Source organism: Ovis canadensis, chromosome X, assembly GCF_042477335.2.
Source record: "Ovis canadensis isolate MfBH-ARS-UI-01 breed Bighorn chromosome X, ARS-UI_OviCan_v2, whole genome shotgun sequence".
NCBI lineage: Eukaryota > Metazoa > Chordata > Mammalia > Artiodactyla > Bovidae > Ovis > Ovis canadensis.
The window spans coordinates 33,130,401-33,150,412 of NC_091727.1; the positions used below are offsets into that span (position 1 = coordinate 33,130,401).

Sequence of the window (20,012 nt, forward strand, 5' to 3'; positions counted from 1 at the left end):
ACCCTATAGACGGCAGCCCACCAGGCTCCCCTGTCCCTGGGATTCTCTAGGCAAGAACACTGGAGTGGCTTGCCATTTCCTTCTCCAATGCATGAAAGTGAAAAGTGAAAGTGAAGTTGCTCAGTCATGTCTGATTCTTCGCGATCCCATGGACTACAGCCTACCAGGCTCCTCCATCCATGGGATTTTCCAGGCAAGAGTACTGGAGTGGGGTGCCATTGCCTTCTCCGATGTACACACTACTATATATAAAATAGTTAACTGACAAGGATCTACTGTATAGCACGGGGAACTCTGCTCAATACTCTGTAGTACTCTAAATGGGAAAAGAATCTGGAAAAAAAATAGACACGTGTATATATAAGTGAATCACTCTGCTGTATAGCTGAAAGTAACACAACACTGTTAATCAACTATACGCCAATATAAAATAAAATTTTTTTAAAAATACAATTGACTTCATAGAATACCTGTCAAGGTTCTGAATTAACATGTGTGAATTGTTACACCAAACATGACATATACCAGGCAACCAGTAAATATTTGTCAATGTTAATATAAAGAAATGAAAAAAGAACCTATAGGAAACAAGGAAAAGAGATCAGATCTTTCAAATGGTGAAATTAGGGACAGGAGGAGTTTTTAATGACTGAAAAAGATAATTTGTGAAAAATAATAAATATTTTTTAAAGATAGTAGTAATTTTATATAATATGGCACTAATATGGGATAAAGTATATTTATACATTTTATAAGAAATAATATCAATCAGCAATGAATACATAAGAGCTTATTTGGGAATCTTGGAATAATCGGTCATAAATTTATAATCATTTGAAATTCAAGTTACAGAGGCTAGCCATGCCAAAAGTTAAAAATGAAATTTCTACATGTCACTGAATAATATATGATTTTGACTGCAGAAAATCAGATATTTTATTATTAAGGCTTTATATGGAAATACTTTATTAATTCATATATGAATATGCTTCCTGCTCAACTAGAGTATATCCTGTCTTTCTAAACTATAAAATCTCCTAAGAAAAATGTCTCCACTGGAAGTATCTGATAGAATTCTCAGCTTAGAGTAGGTACAAAATAAACACACTTTACCTGTGAACTTGCCCAACACCAAATCAATAGCCTACTTCATACAGATACAAACACTAGGGGAGCAATAGTCGCAGACGTGAAAAGCCAAATACAGAGACCCAGGCATTCTCTTTTCCTTCGAATTTGATCCCCTGCAGGAGGGATCAACTAAAATTGGAAACGTTATTACTTCAACTTCATGAATTAATTGGCCATCTATTATCTAGTACTAGTAATGAGATTATGGAAAAGTCCCTTAAAACTTTTCAGAATAAATACACCCATGTGAATAATTTTATTATTCAATATAATTATTTTATGTGCATTTCATAGAATTATGCTTAAGTGAAAACTTTAAGTTTCAAGACAGTTTATACCTGCAAAGTTTTAAGTATCAACTGTTTGAGCATCCGTTTTTCTAATTTTTTCTTAGCTACTTAAGAACACAAACATTAACTCACCAGGTGTTATGAACAATACTTACGGAAACCATTTCATAGTAGCACATTAGAATCTCAGGGATAATGGATCATAATCCATTCACATTTCATATTCTAAACAACCCCTGAAATAGTCTATGAATAAATATATTGCACCCAGAGGAAATGGATCATTACTTGAAGTGCATCCATTAATTTTATTACTTGTATACAGTGCATAACAGACTGTTAGAATAATTTTAATTGTGCACCACCTTCCATGCAAGCACTTCAAAACTGCCACTTAAAGTGAAGTATTCCTCATCAAGTATATTCATCATTAGCCATGAAGCCAGGATAGAATAATACAAAACCTGTGTTTTCAGAGCTCTTGAGTTAGAAGAATATTTGGAGTGAAAACTTAAAGTTGCTAATAGTCTCCTATTTTTGTTGCATATTAAGTGAGGGTCATTACAAATCCATTTGGCATTTAATATAACAGCCTAAAATGTAATTGAAACTTAATCAGAGTCCATGAAAATAAGGTCTGAGTATTATAGACTAATTCTAGGGTGTTTTCTGATGACATTAACTTTTATACAAGTGCCACATTATCTTGTTTTTAAAAATAATAGCTTTAAAAAATAGATTGGGCATAAAATTCATGTCCCTAATAAATATAATATATACATTTACAAACATAACTTTTTTTCATTTTTTATTTTTCTAAACAGCACTGAATTATCATAGGAAAAAAGTCATCTCTCTACTCGTATTTGCTTTTGTGACTAATTTTCCACAGCGGTGACCTCTTTAATTCCCTCTCTTCACACACTACACTCACAGGCTCACAGAGACACACACAGACACACATACCAGGAACCGAGTCTCTTCCTTTGGAGATTAAAGTTAAAGAAAAATGTGTCTGTCAATTAACAACATTTATTGAGTGTGAACTCTGTGTAGACCATTATCCCAAGTGTCACGTGGAAAAACAGGAAACATAAATCAAGCTGCCCAGTACTCAGGAAAGAATAAGAGAAGAGGAAATGAGTATAACCATGGAAAGCTACTCATTCATAATGGAGGGGTTGGACCACTGCAAACAGTACCATTTCCATGCCCCATTGATATACAGAGCAGTTACAAAATCACTTTCCATTAAAATATACAATTAGAATAGTTATTGCCTCTGAAAATACTTCACAGTGATGTGAGAAGATAACGAGAGGTTTGCCTTTGAGGTGAGTCAAACAGACCCTAATGCTTGCCCTTACCCATTTGACAAAGTTTTGCCCAAATTCAAATGACATCATTCATTTTAAAGTATTTAATGAACTATAAACCAAAATACTAAAAATACTATTCCATACTTAATATTATGGATAAGAGGAGCCCTTGTCTGTGTAATTATGATACTTAACAGACTTACTATTAGGTTTTACCTTAAACACTATAATCTAACACTCATGGGATGATGGTTTTGAAATGTTCTTTTAGTCTAATATACTAATAATTATTACTTTTATTTAAACATTTCCTTAATGTGATTGTCTTCAGGCTCTTAATTAACACATAGAAAACTACAATTAGAAATTGAAAGTGAAGCACAATTTAATGTAGAAAACACTACTAACCCTATTAGATAATTATAGGATCTCCTCTGGAAACTGTGGTAAAACTATTTTAAGTTTTTTAATGAATGTTTTGATGCAACATTTTGGTAATTTCAATATTAATAAAGGAAAATAATTTAACAAAACCAGGGTCTTTTTTTGTTATATCTGACTGAAAAAGAGACTAAATATTTGATGCAAGAACATTATTTTACAAAAAGAAAAATGAAGTCTAATGCTAAACAGATAAAAATGAAGTAAGCATATTTTTAGGCATAAAACTGTTCTAGACTGTCCTGAGGTCCCATAATCTCATTCAAACAATGAAAAGCTTTTGCTCTGAAGTTATGCAAATGAGTTAAAAAGCTGTTCAAAATAAAATATTTGAAACCTATATTTATTAATAATCTGTATTACTAATATAAAGCAAGATACTTGATATTTAATAAAATTTTCTAAAATTTTAATTAGTTTAATATCATTTTGTATTTAAATTAATATAAAAATAAACATTAAAGATGGTCCATATTGTATATTGTTTTAATTTAAATAAATAAAAATCTGGAAATTCCCCTTCTCAGAGTATCACAATTACAGGAAACATAAGTAGATCACTAGGTACCCAATTTCATCTCCCACTTACTCTCATTAAAGTTCTAGGATGTGAATAATTTATAGAGACTAAGGCTATGATACTAATCTTATATAGGGACAATACACTTCATAAAGATTCTATCTGTGAAAAATTTCTCCAACAACAGGAAGAGCTCTCCACCATTCAACACTATAACACTATCCCCCATACTTATCTGATCACCTGATTTTGATACAGGAGCAATAAATTCAATGTCAATTCAAAGAAACAGTTAAATAGATAAATCAAAGTTATATCAAAATTCCATGTCAAAATCCCAGAAATTAACATTTTATATAATATTCTCCCTTTTAGTATCACTGTAGCCTCCTTTTTTAGTCCATTATGAGCATGAAGATCCTTTATAGTCTTCTAAAAGAACTGATACACTTAAGAGGAAAATGTTCATGTATAGCTTTGATGTATACAAATAATTTATGCAAACTTTTGGATTTAAAAAAAAGTCCCAAATGAATTAATAAGAATCTCTTACTGAATTCCTGCATATTATTTAAGTATACATCATTCTATGGAAAAATTCACAATATAGTTGATATTAAAACTCAAAACATTTAATAGCAACTGTATTATAATATTCTGCTTATAACACTTGGCATTTGATAAGATGCAACCAAAATGAAAATTATCTTCTAATTGATCATAATTTCTATTTAACCCTGCAAAACTAAACATGTTATGAGAAACAGTGTTTTCGGGACATACAATTGATTTTTAGTACAACTTTGTAACATCAAATGAAAGCAGTTTCTTCTATATTGGCATCATGGCAATAATCTCTGTATTTTTAACCATTTTGAGACACTACCTCACTCCCTGTTTCTCAGTGCCTTTCTTAAATTCATTCGGTAAATGCCTTCAGGACTAACAGATACTTTTTCTTTTGCATTTCTTAAGTGGTACTAAAAATTCGGACTTTTGGACTCAGAGGGAGAGGGAGAGGGTGGGATGATTTGGGAGAATGGCATTGTAACAGGTATACTATCGTGTAAGAATCAAATCGCCAGTCTATGTTCAACGCAGGATGCAGCATGCTTGGGGCTGGTGCACGGTGATGACCCAGAGAAATGTTATGGGGAGGGAGGTGGGAGAGGGGTTCAAGTTTGGGAACGCATATACACCCGTGGTGGATTCATGTCAATGTTTGGCAAAACCAATACAGTATTGTAAAGTAAAATAAAGTAAAAATAAAAATTAGAAAAAAAAATCATGCTTTCAGTAGATACTTAGAAATGGCCAAAACTGATTTGGAAATATGTTTGGAAATATACCATTTGGGGTCAAAACTGATGTAAACTATAAGCATTGCGGAATCTTTTTTTGCATGTCTTAGAGTTTCATTCTGAAGGAAAAAGAGTTCCAAAATCATTCTAGATACTTTAAACATGCTCTAATCTTATGATAAATTATTTTATGTAAAAAATTCAGTTTCCTATGTGTGTGTATATATGCATACATATACATACACATAAATAGTTATGGAATGCTTTCTTTAAAATATAATAGCTATATTTATGCTTATCACCATACATATTTTAAACTATGAATATATGTTAAGTGTTGCTATCATGGGGAATCAAACATTTAATGTATATATATTTGCATTACTTGGATACAGTCATAACATCATATAAGAATGATCTGCTTTTATCTTAATTTTTAAGGACAAGACATGTGGTTAAAGGAATAGATATTTACATGGGACCATAAATGAAGTACCATGATTTAGCTCCCTTTTTCCTTTCAATAAATAAAAAGCAAGGATGCATGTGTTTTATATGGTTATGAATTTTATTACACTCCACAGTCACACTTGAGAAAGGAAATTCTTAACTTGCAAATTGAACAGCTTTACTGAGATAACTGTTGAGAAATCTGGTTTAGAGAAACTTGTGTGTCTTTCAACTTCATGAACCACATCAGTATACTCTAGCATTTGGTTCTATGTTGGTGGAGCAACTGCAATTTAGGATTGGGGGTTCCTCTGAAATATACCTAGAAAGGTACTCCAAGCATTTACTGCATGTCTGGCGTAACTCAACTTGCACAATTGCTTAAAATAAATACTAAGCAACTTCTTCTGTGAAAGACAAAAAGGAACAAAATGATAAGTTAAAATCTTTGAGTGTACTTTTTAGTAATTATGTAAATTGTTTGATTGAATGGAGCAAAGTAGAACTACCTATGCTCTATTTATAGCTCAAATCTGAAATTCATCACCTATCACTTACACCAAATAGTCATTAACAGAACACATGAGAAGCTTAAAATTTGGTCAATATAGTCATCCAATGAGGAATGTCTCAAATCACACCCCCTATCCCTTACTGCTCTTTGCATTGTACAGAAATTAGAATTTTCCTTAAGAAGTGTTATTTTCTAACTGAAATTACCAATGTCATTATCTCAATTACTGCCTTAATTTTGCTTTGCTACATAGAATTTAATCGGCCAATTAATATTTATTAAAGACCTAGTATAGATCATGATTTTTCTTCATGCTTCTAAAATTTTGAGCTATGAGGGCAATAATCTAGAAAATTATGTTATCACTAATCATATGATCATTTTAACCCGTGCATGTGTGTTCAGTCGCTTCAGTAGCGTGTGACTCTGTGTGACCCTATGAACTGTAGCCTGACAGGCTCCTCTGTTCATGGGATTCTCCAAGGCAAGAATACTGGACTGGGTTGCTATACCCTCCTCCAGGGGATCTTCTGGACCCAGGGATTGAACCTGTGGCATCTCCTGCTTCTTCTTTGTAGACAGATTCTTTACTGCTGAATCACCTGGTAAGCCCTTTAACCCTGCATATCACTTCAATTAAAAAACATCATTACTTTAATTTCTAAAATTTTAACTTATTTTTTCAGTTAATCATTCAGTCGTGTCTCTTTGCAGCCCCATGGACTGTAGCCCACCAGGGATTTCCCAGGCAAGATATTGGAGTGGGTTGCCATTTCCTTCTCCAGGGGATCCTCCCGACCCAGGGATCAAACTTGCATCTCTTAAGTCTCCTGCATTAACAGGTAGGTTCTATTTTTTGAGTAATTCAGTGTATACTACTATCAGATAATCTGAATTAAGGTCTGCTTTGTATTTGATTATGAACCAAGGCCATTTAAAGTAGAGACCATGTAAAAGTATAGATTTTATATCAGTTTATAAAAATGAAAAGTGATAATGCAGTTACCAGGGGGAAATCATATAGCAGTATAAGGATATTTTTAGATCATATAATTTTATGTAATATGAATATGCTGGTATCAAACTCATCAGTTAAACTGCCCAGCAAACATATATCTAAACAACTATATTTTTCAAATTTTGCATCTTCTATATATTCTTTAACTTGTTAACCCAACCGTCAGCTGTCATATTTGCTTGCTTTTATTTTTAACCAAATATAGTCATGGGGCCCATTAGAAGGAGAAAATGAATTGATTTCCTAGAAAGATCATTGAATTTTTTAATGCCAACATGGCAATTAAAGCAAAAATAATTCAAACACAGAATTTATGCCTCAGAATGCAGGCAGGTACTGGAAAGAGCTGACATGCCTAACAAAAACATTTGTTACATTTGGTTTTTATATTCTTATAAACCTATTCTTAAAAAAATAACCTTGTTTGGAAATAGCATTATAGGGACAGGGGAGCCTGGCAGGCTACAGTCCATGGAGTCGCAAAGAGTCAGACACGAATGAGCGACTAAGTACATACACACACTGATTTTCATAAACTACTTATGCCTAGAAATGAATATGGTAGTATAACAATGACTACTGGAAAGAACTTTGTATATAATTGACATCAATAGCATTTTGCTCAGACAGCTTTTGGGGTACCAAGTGTTAGCAAAAATTAATTTTAATTCATTTAAAATTTGTTTTGTTACCTTTGTACTTTTACCTCACTCAAAATAAGTTAAAAAAAAAAAGGTCCCCTGAGGAGACCTTTTTTTTTTTTTAAATAAGTTAAAAAATGAAAACAATACAGAAAATGTCAAATATATTATTAGCAAATAAGTATGGGAAAAATATATTCCAAAATTATTTTAAATCTGATTATAATCACTTTACATATACCATATGATTGCTTACATTTCCATTTATTTCTGTAAATCTTGTTTTCTTAAATCATTTGGACAAACGTAAGCAGACTTTGCACTAAAATTGATTTCTCGGCAACAGACTAATAAAATATTCTACCACATCTCATTTTCTTTCATTGGACTCAAAGTTGAATTTCCTCAAATAATTTTCTTTGCATTAAGAAACAATAATAAAAAGCCCACAAACTCACTTTAAATTTTCATTCAGGAAGTGCTTGTCTGATATAATTCAGCTGATAAATATGAACCTATGTGTTTATCAAATCCCTAAGAAGATTATCTAAATCAACTCCGTGTAATTACCATTCACCATCTGTTCCACCAGGGCCTGAGCTGATCTGCTGGCATCTTGCAGTTTTCTGAACTTCTCGGCTTTTTCTCGCTCTATGGCCTGCAGCATGATAGCAAAGGTGAGTATTCAGTACAAGGATTGTGAAACTACACAGTAATTATAACTTCTACTTGCCCTTTCAAGCCTTAAGATATTTCACTCTGTCAGTTTATCATGAGAATCTAAAGATATTTTTCTAAAGTTCTTGGCAATAGATGCATCAAAATGGCAATGAAGCACATCATTTTCATACTGAGTTGTTTCTTAAAAAAATAAAAATAAGATGTCTACTGTTAACATTTTTTACCTAATAGTTTCTGAGGCATTATAAGTTAAGACTGCCCCCACAAAAGGAACCAAAGTCAAATCATAACAAACCATGAAACAATAAACTGTTAGATCATCAAAGTGGAATTTACCTTTTAAAAATACACCACTGAAATTGTTCCTAATAACATCAGTATATATTCTTTATTAAAAATAAAACAGAAAATACAATAAGCATACACAATGGGAAAAAGTATACTAGCATAAAACATTTAGTGGGAAAAAACCCATATTTATCTAAATATAAGACTGCACGCTAATTTTTCTAAAATTGTCAAAGTACTCCCATTTCAAGGAAAAAGAAATTGAGTTTCATAAAGCTTCCTAAATCCCTTTGCTCATTTCTCCTAACCAAAGTTAACTTTTAAACAACAGAAACACAGTTACTTAACGAAATGTAGTATTTGATACTGTTGAGCTTAGCAAATAATGTCTCTACAGAGACATCAATTCTAAGCTATCATGCAGTAGAACTATATTACTATAGTCATTAAAAAGCTATAGCTATAACAATGTTATATGTCCTGAAACTATCTGCAGAAAAAAACAAGCTATAATATATTAAACATATAATCAGAATAATACTTCTATGATTTAATAGTCACCTTACACAAAAATTTCCCTTGAGTTTGTGGCAGCAGGCTTTTATACATCAGACTGTTTTGTAAAGCGTTTAGATTTATAGGCATTTAAACAAATATTCCAGATTTTAATATTGGAGTACAGGTGGGAAGCATATAATAGATACATGCACACTCTGAGGAGCATTGTTCAATAGAACTTTCAGCAAGAATGGACAGAGTTTCTATCTGCATCCCACTAGCCACATGTGATTGTTTATTGAGTGCCTGAAACATGGCAAGTACAACTGGGTATATTAACTTTTAATTTAATCTAAGTTGACTTAAATTTTAAAAGCTACAATGTGTCAACTGTAATCGCAGAGTGAAGATCTAGTGTCTTCCCTCTGAAAGCAAAGAGTTAAAGACAGACACACAGATCTAGATATGCAGACATAAGTATAGATACAAACAATATGGCAACACTAAAAATACTTTCAGATAAGCAAGTAATCATTTAAATTGGACAATTCTCCAAGCATATCAAATGCTGGGAATGCTCATAAAATAATCCATATATTTTTAAATATTTTAAAAGATTCTCCAATTTAAGGAAGTAGTCACAAGTGAATAGAGTTCTTTAAATTTATTTTAAAAAGAGTTCCATGAACTAGGATTATTGGATTCAAGGTCAAAGAGAGCAAAATTCTAAAAGAGCTGATAGAGACTAGAATACATCCCATCAGGAAAAAAGTAACATACATTAAAGCTAATCAAAATTTAGAAAAGTGAAATAAAATACTATAAAATGTCAGTCCTTTTTATAAAAGTATTTATAGCCTAGCTGGAATATAAACACTTTAAATTATGACATCAAGGGCAGCAAATGAGAACACAGTTTCATGTAATTGGTACCAAAACTCCAAAGGTTATAGAAACATTCTAGTATCTAGGATTCTACTTGAAAATTTCTAAGTACACAGACTGTGGTGCTTGGGGATTTATATGTTCCCAGGATCCCATACCAATTAGCAGGTGAAACTTCTGGGTTATCTTGAAAGTCAGTTTCACAAAGACATTACTGAATTGTTTACAAAAGCATGTGCACAGCCATTAAAGGTTCTAGCTTGCTACTTGAACTGAAAAGTCCATGAAAATAAAGGAGCCACAATACACTGTTAAAGATAAGAACCTAGACAAAGCTCTAAAATTCACATTTTCTTAATTTTCAACTTTTGTCTTCTAAATTCTCTGTCCTTCGCGTCTAATTGCCATATGTTTGCTAATACTTTAAATTTATTCTCTATTAAAAGATAAACGGTCTTTGCAAAGGACTCAGAGAAAAATAAGAGAGAAAAATAAGCATATTCTAAGTAAATATATGACATTCAAATACTCCCACTATCAAGAGCTATAGCAGGATTTGAGGTCTCTCAAATTTTAACTACATCAGGTCAAAAAAAAGAGAAAATAAATACTCCTACTATAACAAAATGACAACAAGGACAATAAGAACAAACTGTGTTCTTCAACTTTGACAGTTTTAGAATTACCATTTTCTATCAGAGTGGCCTCTATTTTACCTACATTGAGTTTTTTAATATATGAAATTATATAAAGAGTAGAATCAGAATACCATGTTGCCTTTATATAATGAAAATAAATTATTAATGGCCTTCTAAATGTCATGATCATAATCTCTTTATTCTAAGCATCTAACGGAATAATCAATTAGTAATTCTAACAGAGAGACAACGAATTGAATATCTTGGGGGCAATATTTGAGCTTAAATAAACCTTCTTTGGTTAGCCACATTATTCCAACTGTTCTAATTTATGTAACAATAACCAGCATCATCACCACAACGAAACAATAATCTCTGGAGTAGGTACTATTACTCTCCCATTTTGACAGAGGAGGAAAGCGAGACACAGAGAAATCTGTGAAAGATTTGAAAACACTGACATAACCATGAAAAAAAATGGAGTGCCTAACCCTGTGTACCAAATTACTGTGTATGTGCATTATTTTATATGTGTTTCATAGTAATTCTATCAGATAGAATCAGCATGATTTTCTCCTATTTTACACAAGATAAAACTGAGCGCCAATAAGATTATCAAACATCCAAGATCACAGAGGTAAAGGGAATTCCTTGGTGGTGCAATGGTTAGGACACGGTGCTTCCATTGCGGGGGCACAGATTTGATTCTTGGTCAAGGAACTAAGATCCCACAAGCTGCCTGGCATGGCCAAAAACAAACCAACAACAACAACAAAAAGATCACAGAAGTAGAAAGCTTTAGACCCCTGATGATCTAATGACAGTTAAGGTCTCTTTCAAACATACTCTGCTGCTTCTACGGGTATTTCAATGAAGATGAATCAAACAGATTTGAACAGATGTGATTCCAACTCACAGTAAAGATAACCTGATAGTTTGGATGTCATCAGAGATGGTATTCAAAATATTAATGCAGCATGGGCACCAAGCTATCAGAAGGAATGCCTGGTCACTTGATATGTATACTGAGAGTCTATAAGCTGACTGGCAACGGTGTCGAGCCTAATTACTATACTCCATAGGCGATGTATATTCCATGCAAACTGAGTAACTGAGGCATAGAGATACAGGTTTAAGAAGCCGTTTAAGAGCCTCTTCATATTTGTCCATGTTTACATGATACCTGAGTTCTGATAAGTTATATCACTTTAAAGAGGAATATTGGAAAATAAAGAGAAACACTGGCACAAATGTGCCTTGAGAAGTATGAAGACGTTAGTGAAGAGTCCAGCAACTTTCATTTCATACACAGCTATAGATGGTTGACTAAAAATAAAATGAAAAAATTTAGGGTAGCAAAGAGACAGGAATGAAGGTAATCGAAAGTTTGAAGTCATTCTGTTCTCAGTTGGCTCGAAGGCTGTCCCCACTGCTTTCTGCTGCTTGACACTCAGAAAGTGTCACTGGTTGCTTTTCAGTCCTCAACTTACTTATCAGGATAATTTGGTTCAGAGCAGTCCTCTTCTTGGGAATACTGATGTGGCTTCCTAGACTATGAGCACACACCTCCTCCCACTTCAAAGACTGCCTTTACTAAGTCTGCCATGCTGGTTCCTCATCTCCCAGACCTCTACATTTAGCATGTTCTCAGACTCATCTATATTTACATTCATTCAGTCCAATGACTTTCCATCCCTCTTGACTCTTTATCTCAAACCCCACAGGCAATCCATCAGAAAATCCTACTGACTCACCTCAAAACACATCCAGAAAGTGATGTTGCAACTGTACTCACTACTACTGCACTAGTCAAAAGACCCCCATCATCTCTCACGAGTCTGGATGTTTCAGAATAACCTACTAAATGGTATGTCTACTCCCGCCTTTGCCCCCTAGTGATACATTCTCAACAGAGATGACAGAGGAAGCCAGCCCACTCTCTAGAAGTTCCCTTCTCACACAGAGCAAAAGCTCCAAGCCTAAACATGTCACTCATTCTTCATCTGCCTACCCTCTCTGACCTCTTCTGTTACTCAACACCTTGATATTTCAGCCCCAGACATAGTGTTTGTTACTCTCTCATCCTCTAGGCACTCTCTTACCTCCTCCGTCTGTACATTTACCCTTCTCTCTGCCTTAAATGCTCCAATCTCGGCTATGTGTCCATTCTTCACTACCTTTAAATCTTTATTAAATGGTACCTTTCCAGTGAGGCTTTCAACTGCCACTCTATCTAAACACACGCATACTTCTTAGCTCTCCTCCTACTTCATTTTCACCTTTGGCATTTATCAGTAACATCCTATATTAATCTGCTTAATTTCCATCTTCCCCACAGGCATATCAACTGTAGATCATGTATCCTTATGCATCCCCTTCTTTGTGCTATCTCCAGTGCCTAGAACAGGGCCTGGAATACGGTAGATGCATAAAAAAGTGAGGTCTATCGTAGCATAACACCTCCATATACAATGTTATGGTCTCTACCACCTACCCTCAGTTCAAAAACTCTAAGAAGGTGTACATAGATAACAAATCCTGGTAGCTATACATACAGTGGTCAAACAACCATCCCAGGGGTTTAGGGGCTACAAACTCTGAAAAGTAAAGCTGGATTCAGTTTAAAGTCTCCTGGAAACTTTAGGTTAGACTGAGAGCTGTGCACAATTCTCTCTCCAACAGAAATGTTATGAAGTTCTGATAAAAGGAATAAACAATGGCTCACACAGAAAACAAAGAGTACTATGTAAGTTCACCAAGTCAAAACAATAGAATCTTGCAATATAATGAAGAAAATAACATATTAAAAAAAAGAGCCGAGTATAAACTCCTGACAACAGCCTACCAAACAAAATTCAGGAAACATTTTTGGCATCTTCGCTAAGATATCCTGGACTCCAGGAAAAAAGTGACATAAAATTATGAGACTAGACAATGCTGAATTTAATAGAAATGAAATAGCAAGGCAACAGAGACACCAATCTCATAAGGATCACGATCCTAAATTCTTACTGGAGACTGTAAAATGGAGAATTGATAATGAACAAAAGACAAAGGAATGTTTCTTGACTATGATACTAATCAGGATTCTTTGGACTCAAGACAAAGGAATGTTTCTTGACTATGATACTAATCAGGATTCTTTGGACTCAGTAGTAATTCCATTTGGCAAGTAGAGAGTATCATATTTTCAAGTACTCTAATTAAGTTATTCCTGAATTTTCAGACTGTGCAAAAACTTTGGCTATGCTGGCATGTGGGAATGTTTTGTTACCCACTAGAGAATAAGTGTAACAACATTTTAGTGGTCTCAAAAATTTTGGAGATTACTTTTTTCTCAGATTTTCTCAAATATTTCAGCATCTTCACTCTTTCTTCCTCTTCCATGGTTCTAAATGAATCAATCAGTCAATCTCTTTCCCTCTTTCTCCCTCCCTCTTACACACACACACACACACACACACACACACACACACACACACACACATATATATTTTACACATAAATATATGGGCTTCCCTGGTGGCTCAGTAGGTAAAGAGTCTGCCTGCCATGCAGGAGACCTGGGTTTGTTTCCTGGGTCAGGAAGATCCCCTGGAGAAGAAATGGCAACTCACTCCAGCATTCTTGCTTGGGAAATCTCATGGACAGAGGAGCCTGGAGGGCTACAGTCCATGGCGTTACAAGAGTTGGATACAGCTTAGTGACTAAATAAAAACATTAGAGAGATGCTCGTAAAAAGGAGGACATGTAGCATACAGAAAAGAGAAGTTTAGTAGTTCTCCAATTAGCTGATTAAAAATACTTGCAACCTCTTGTCCTCCTTCTTACCAGCATCTCTTTAATGTGTATGTGTGTGTATAAACTTTCCCCTTGTTTTAAGGCCAAGAGCATCATCTGAATGTTAAGGATGATTTTCTTACATACATTTCATCTTCAATGTTAGTCCAAATATCTATAGTTAGCTTTTAGCCCTCACTACTATACAGAATATGAAAGGCTCCAATATTCTTCTTGCCAGGTACAGTGCTTCTTGTAACATTAAGTATTGATAACTAAACAACCTATTTAAAATCACCTTATTCATGAAATCATGTCTGCCCTTGACATATGAGCTTTTTCTAATCTTTCTTCCTGTAGAGACTCATCTAGGTTTTCTGCATGTGTGTTCCTTAATATCTGTCTATCATATGTGTAAGCCTATGCATATATGAGTGATATATATATATACAATATTTTTTTCTTTTTATAATAGAACACAGTTGTGAAATAATTTCTCTCAGAGAATAATACGTTAGTCAGTATATACTCTGTATGTGATTCTAAGTTTAGAAGCTACTACTCAGAATCTAAAGTATCTAGTACACAAAATTCAAGTAAGAAAAAGCATCAGTGGCCCATTCTATGAGTAATGTATTGTTCATTTTCAAATATATAATGTGCTCATGAAAATTCTTACAGCTCATGAGGAAATTATGAATTCTAAAGTATATACATTCAAGCGCAAAATAAAAGACAATTCAAATCACTGTGTTGGACACATGAAACTAATATAATAGTGGATGTAAATTATAATTCAAAAAATAATTGATCAAAAAGGCAATTTAGTTGTATTATAAAGAAAAAATGAAACATAATCAGCATAAGTTCTAAGCAAAGTATACAGAAAAGAGAAGTTTACTAGTTCTTCAACAAGCTGATTAAAAACACTTACAACCTCTTCTCCTCCTCCTTATCAGCATCTCTTTAAAAGATGGCTCCTTTCATGACATCTTCTCTAATTAATATGAAAGTCAGTTCCACATTCCCCAGAGTCCTACTCTGACTATAGAAGCAATTAATTTTTTTTTCACTTAAGATTCTATAATGAAGTTTTACCCTTTGACAGAAAAAAGTAATTTATTCACTCAAATGTTTATTCGGAAGATGTTCTATCCTTCATATTGGTAGCAGAGCCTGACTTAAAATGTGTCTGCAAAACTGAAAAAAAATATCACTTACTCACATAGTGAAACATTAATTAGATTAAATATCAGGCACTAGATTACACACTGTGATACCAAAACCAAACTAAGCCAAATCAAAACAAACAGGGGAAAAAAAAAAAAAGTCAAACAGAGTAAGTTTCAGTCCCTAGTTTCCAGAAACCAACACTATAATAAATGTAACAATAGTCAGAAATCACTGTGGATAAGTAAAAAGGAATTAGGTCATCGTAGCCCTCATAAAGGCAACATGAAGACTGACTTAGTCAATGGCTTTCAGACAAAGGCTACCAGAAACACTCCTGTAGATTAACAAAGTTCATTTATTTGTTGCAAGAAGTCATGGCGTATAATAGGGAACTATTGGGATATGTCGCTAAGAGGATGTTACAAATAGTTTAGAGGGCTTGGGCTTGTGTAAAATGATGCAGATGGTCAAGGAAGCAAAGCTTTGCCTTTATTAGATACTGTAAGGAAGTGAAGGTGATTCTGTGATTGCTGTGCTTAATCACTTAGTCATGTCTGACTCTTTGTGACCCCATGGACTGTAGCCCCCATGCTCCTCTACCCATGGGGATTCTCCAGGCAAGAATACTACAGTGGGTTGCCATGCCCTTCTCCAGGGTATCTTCCCAACCCAGCAATCAAACCCAGGTTCCCACATTGCTGGTGGATTCCTACCAGCTGCGCCACCAGGGAAGCCCAAGAATACTGGAGTGGGTAGCCTTTCTCTTCTCCAGGGGATCTTCCCAACCCAGTAATCAAACCAGTGTCTCCTGCATTGCATGTGGATCATTTACCAGCTGAGCTACCAGAGAAATCCATGATTCTATGATTGGGTATCTTACATTTTCTTATCTAGGTTGCAGGAAGAATGTAGAAAGGCTAAAGCCATGATTAGTAGAGGAAATTATCTGCCATATTAGTGAAGAGGAAGGATATTTGGGTCATTTTGGGTGGTATGGACCAGTGGTCCCCAGTCTTTTTAGACACCGGGGACCAATTTCATGGAAGACAATTTTTCCTTGGACCAGGGAGAGGGATGGTTTTGGAATGATTCAAGTGCATTACATTTATTGTGCACTTTATTTCTATTATTATTACATCAGGTCCACCTTAGATCATTAGGCATTAGATCCCAGAGTTTGGGGACCTCTGGTTTGGACAGTGTCCGTGGTTTTGACTGTATTGAGACATGATTACATAATGGTCACATTTCTGTTCTGATCCATCATGATCATGGAGTGGCCCTGTCTGACATTAGCTCTGTGAGCAGTTTGTCATACTTAACATGAGAACATGACAGACTAGCTACCAGCACTACTACAGTCTCCAGCATCTCCAAGGCCTAATGGTAGTGCCAAGCTAGCTCCCAGGTCTCAGTGGCTGCTCTCCTCTTTCTCAAATGAATATAAACAAAGGCAAAAATGATACTAGCTATGTTTTAATAAGTTCGCTTTGGCAGAAGTGAGGTGAAAACCTCTAAAGGAACACAACATTAGTGGCTGTGAAGGCAGCTAGGGACTGTCATCTTAAACCGAAGTGAGCTATGATGTTAGCTTTAATCAGGGTTCTGGTGATGGGAATTGAGAGGACTGGACAGTTTTAAGAGTTGTTAAGGGAATGAGATTAATTGAACTTGTCAAAGGGTAGACTTGTGAAGGGTAGGGAAAAAAAAAATCTAGATGACCCAGTTAGCTTTCAGGTATCTGGGTGATGCTGCAGGAAAAGGAACAGTAAAAAGAAAGAATAAAACAGGGTTGGGGAGATTGAAGTTTAAGTTTTCAGGTGGATACTCAATTAAATGTGCCTATTAGGCAATGAAATATACTGGACTGGGCTTTAGGTGAAAGATATAAGCTAAAGACCCACATTTGGGGATCATGAGAAAACAGATGCTATTTGAGTGGGAAGTAATGAGGATAATCTAGAGAGAAAAACAAAGGAAGAATTGTGGAGGATTTCAGTGTTAAAGGAAAAACAAAATGAAACAAATGGGCAAAAACATAAAAAAAGGTAAATAGTGAATAGTATCCCGAAATCCAAAAGAGGAAATACTTTCATGGAGGACTAAGAGGTTAATGGAGTCTAGTCCTATAGAGAAGTTAAGGGGGGGCGGGGGGAGGGCGGGAAGCACGTATATGTTTATAGGAGAGGAAGATTTTCTCAAAGATGGAAAAGCAGCCTGTTTAAAGGCTGATTCTTTATCATCAGAAAACAGGGAGAGATTGAGAAAATGCAGGCGGGGTTAAATGAAAACACAATCCTGAGGACACAGTGGAGATATTGAACAACACCCGTGCCCTGGGATTAGTCCTAAGAAGTCAAAGCAGTCTCTTTCACTGAGGCAGAGGAAAAGAAAGAGACCATGAATACAAATACATGAAATGTAAGAGATACTATTTTAACTAAAATAAGAGGGAAATTCGCCTACTATAAATGGTGGGGAAAAGTTTAAGAGACCCATTAAAATTTGAAGTAATTATGGAGAGAAGTTGAGAAATTTACTAGGAAAGTATGGAAAGCTTAGGAAGAAGTACTGATGAGTCTCTTAAAGTGTGGCAGTTTAGAAATGGAGTAATGAAGTGTCTAAGGTATTGTTAATTCAAGTGGGTAGGTGAATTGAGGAGATGAGAGAAATGGCAGCTTTTGGAGACAGCAAGACAGCGCAAATGAATTGAGATTTTTAAGGATTAAGGCACAATTTGGGTGGAGGAGATTGAAGGCTTTGGCATCAGGTTCACAATGAGAAAACAATAGAATAAACTGGTGAATGACAGATGGCAACTTGACAAAAACACAAGGGAAGAGAGAGTTTTACATAAGAGTGGTATCTTTGGAACTGACCCTGAGAAGTGAGTAGACTAGCAATCGCAAAGGAGTGGGGGAGTGAGTCATTAGTCTTTGTGGTGATCCAAGGGTAAAAGTCTTTTCTGTGTATGAACAGAATGGGTCTACGGGACAGAAAGTTTGTTTTAGAAGAAGGGTTTCTGACTGTAAAGTGAATGAGGTGAGAAAGCACACAGAAGAGGAAGTGAGACAGCGGAAAAGAGTACAGAAGAGCACAGTGATGAGGATATACAAAAGGACAGGTGAATAGAGGTTCCTATATTCTTAGTGGCAAACACAAATAACAGAGATAATGGAAACAAATTAATTGGCTTGAAGATTTCCAACAGAACTTGGTGAAAAATTGACCTGATAAGTCTAGCTTCCAGGAAGAGCCCAAGGCCTATTGACCTGAACAGCTAGGAGGAAGGCTTTCAGGAGAACATTGGAGAAGTATAAAATCACCTTATGTTAAGAAGAGGTTGTTTTGGGCTTCTCTGGTGGCTCAGTAGTAGAGAATCCTCCTGCCAATGCAGGAGACATGGGTTCGATCCCTGGTCTGGGAAGATCCCACATGCGGCACAGCAACCAAGCCCATGCACCACAGCTATTGAGTCCATGCTGCAGAGCCAGGGAACCACGACGACTGAAGCCCCACATGCCTAGAGCCCATGCTCTGCAGCAAGAGAAGCAGCCACAATGAGAAGCGCACAGAGCGCAACTAGAGAGGAGCCCCCACTCGCCACAACTAGAAAAAAGCCTGCCCAGCAATGAAGACACAGCATGGCCAAAAATAAATAAATAGAATAAAACAACAAAAAAAGAGAGGTTGTTCTGCTGTAATTCCTAACTTACATTACCATGTGCTCAGTTCAAGAAGTTGAGTAGCTCTATACCTGTAAACTCATTGGAAAAGACCCTGATGCTGGGAGGGATTGGGGGCAGGAGGAGAAGGGGACGACAGAGGATGAGATGGCTGGATGGCATCACTGACTCAATGGACGTGAGTTTGAGTGAACTCTGAGAGTTGCTGATGGACAGGGAGGCCTGATGTGCTGCGATTCATGGGGTCGCAAAGAGTTGGACACAACTGAGCAACTGAACTGAACTGAACTGAAACCTGTAAAATCAGCTGGAAAGTCTGAACTGTGGCAACATTAACAGCATGAGTGAAGGAACATGTAGGAGTCTAGTCAAGTCTCAGAGGGTGCACTGATCTTAAACCTTTACAGACATAGAAACCACCTGTGGGTCTTTTCTAAATGCAAACTGATTTATCAAGCCTGAAAACAATCCTACAGTTCTAAGCTCACAGGTGATGCCAATACTGGTTGTCCAGGGTCCACACTGTCAGTAGAAAAGTCCCTAGAACTCAACTCTTAAATAAGTGTATTATGTTAATTATATGGATAAAACACATGGTTAATAGAGAAGGAACATTTCTGTCTGATTTAAAAATATATAAAATTGAAGGGATGCTGTCCTAGGATATGCTAACTGGGTGAAAGTGCTTGACTGCGTCATTCATTTATTACTTCAAGTGAAAGATGAAAAAAGAGGGAGTGATATTTAGCCATTTTTAA

The 20,012-nt window shown here is 35.3% G+C and overlaps 1 protein-coding gene across 7 annotated transcripts in view; it reads right to left on the reverse strand.

Annotated features, from left to right (window-relative positions):
• The window catches only part of DMD (dystrophin), a 2,687,035-nt gene that overhangs the window by 1,491,737 nt on the left and 1,175,286 nt on the right, over nt 1-20,012 (reverse strand). For all 7 annotated transcript variants that reach the window (XM_070291485.1, XM_070291489.1, XM_070291490.1 and 4 more), the window contains exon 19: nt 8,196-8,283. In XM_070291485.1, coding sequence (XP_070147586.1) covers nt 8,196-8,283 — 88 coding nt within the window. The remainder of the gene's footprint in view (nt 1-8,195; nt 8,284-20,012) is intronic.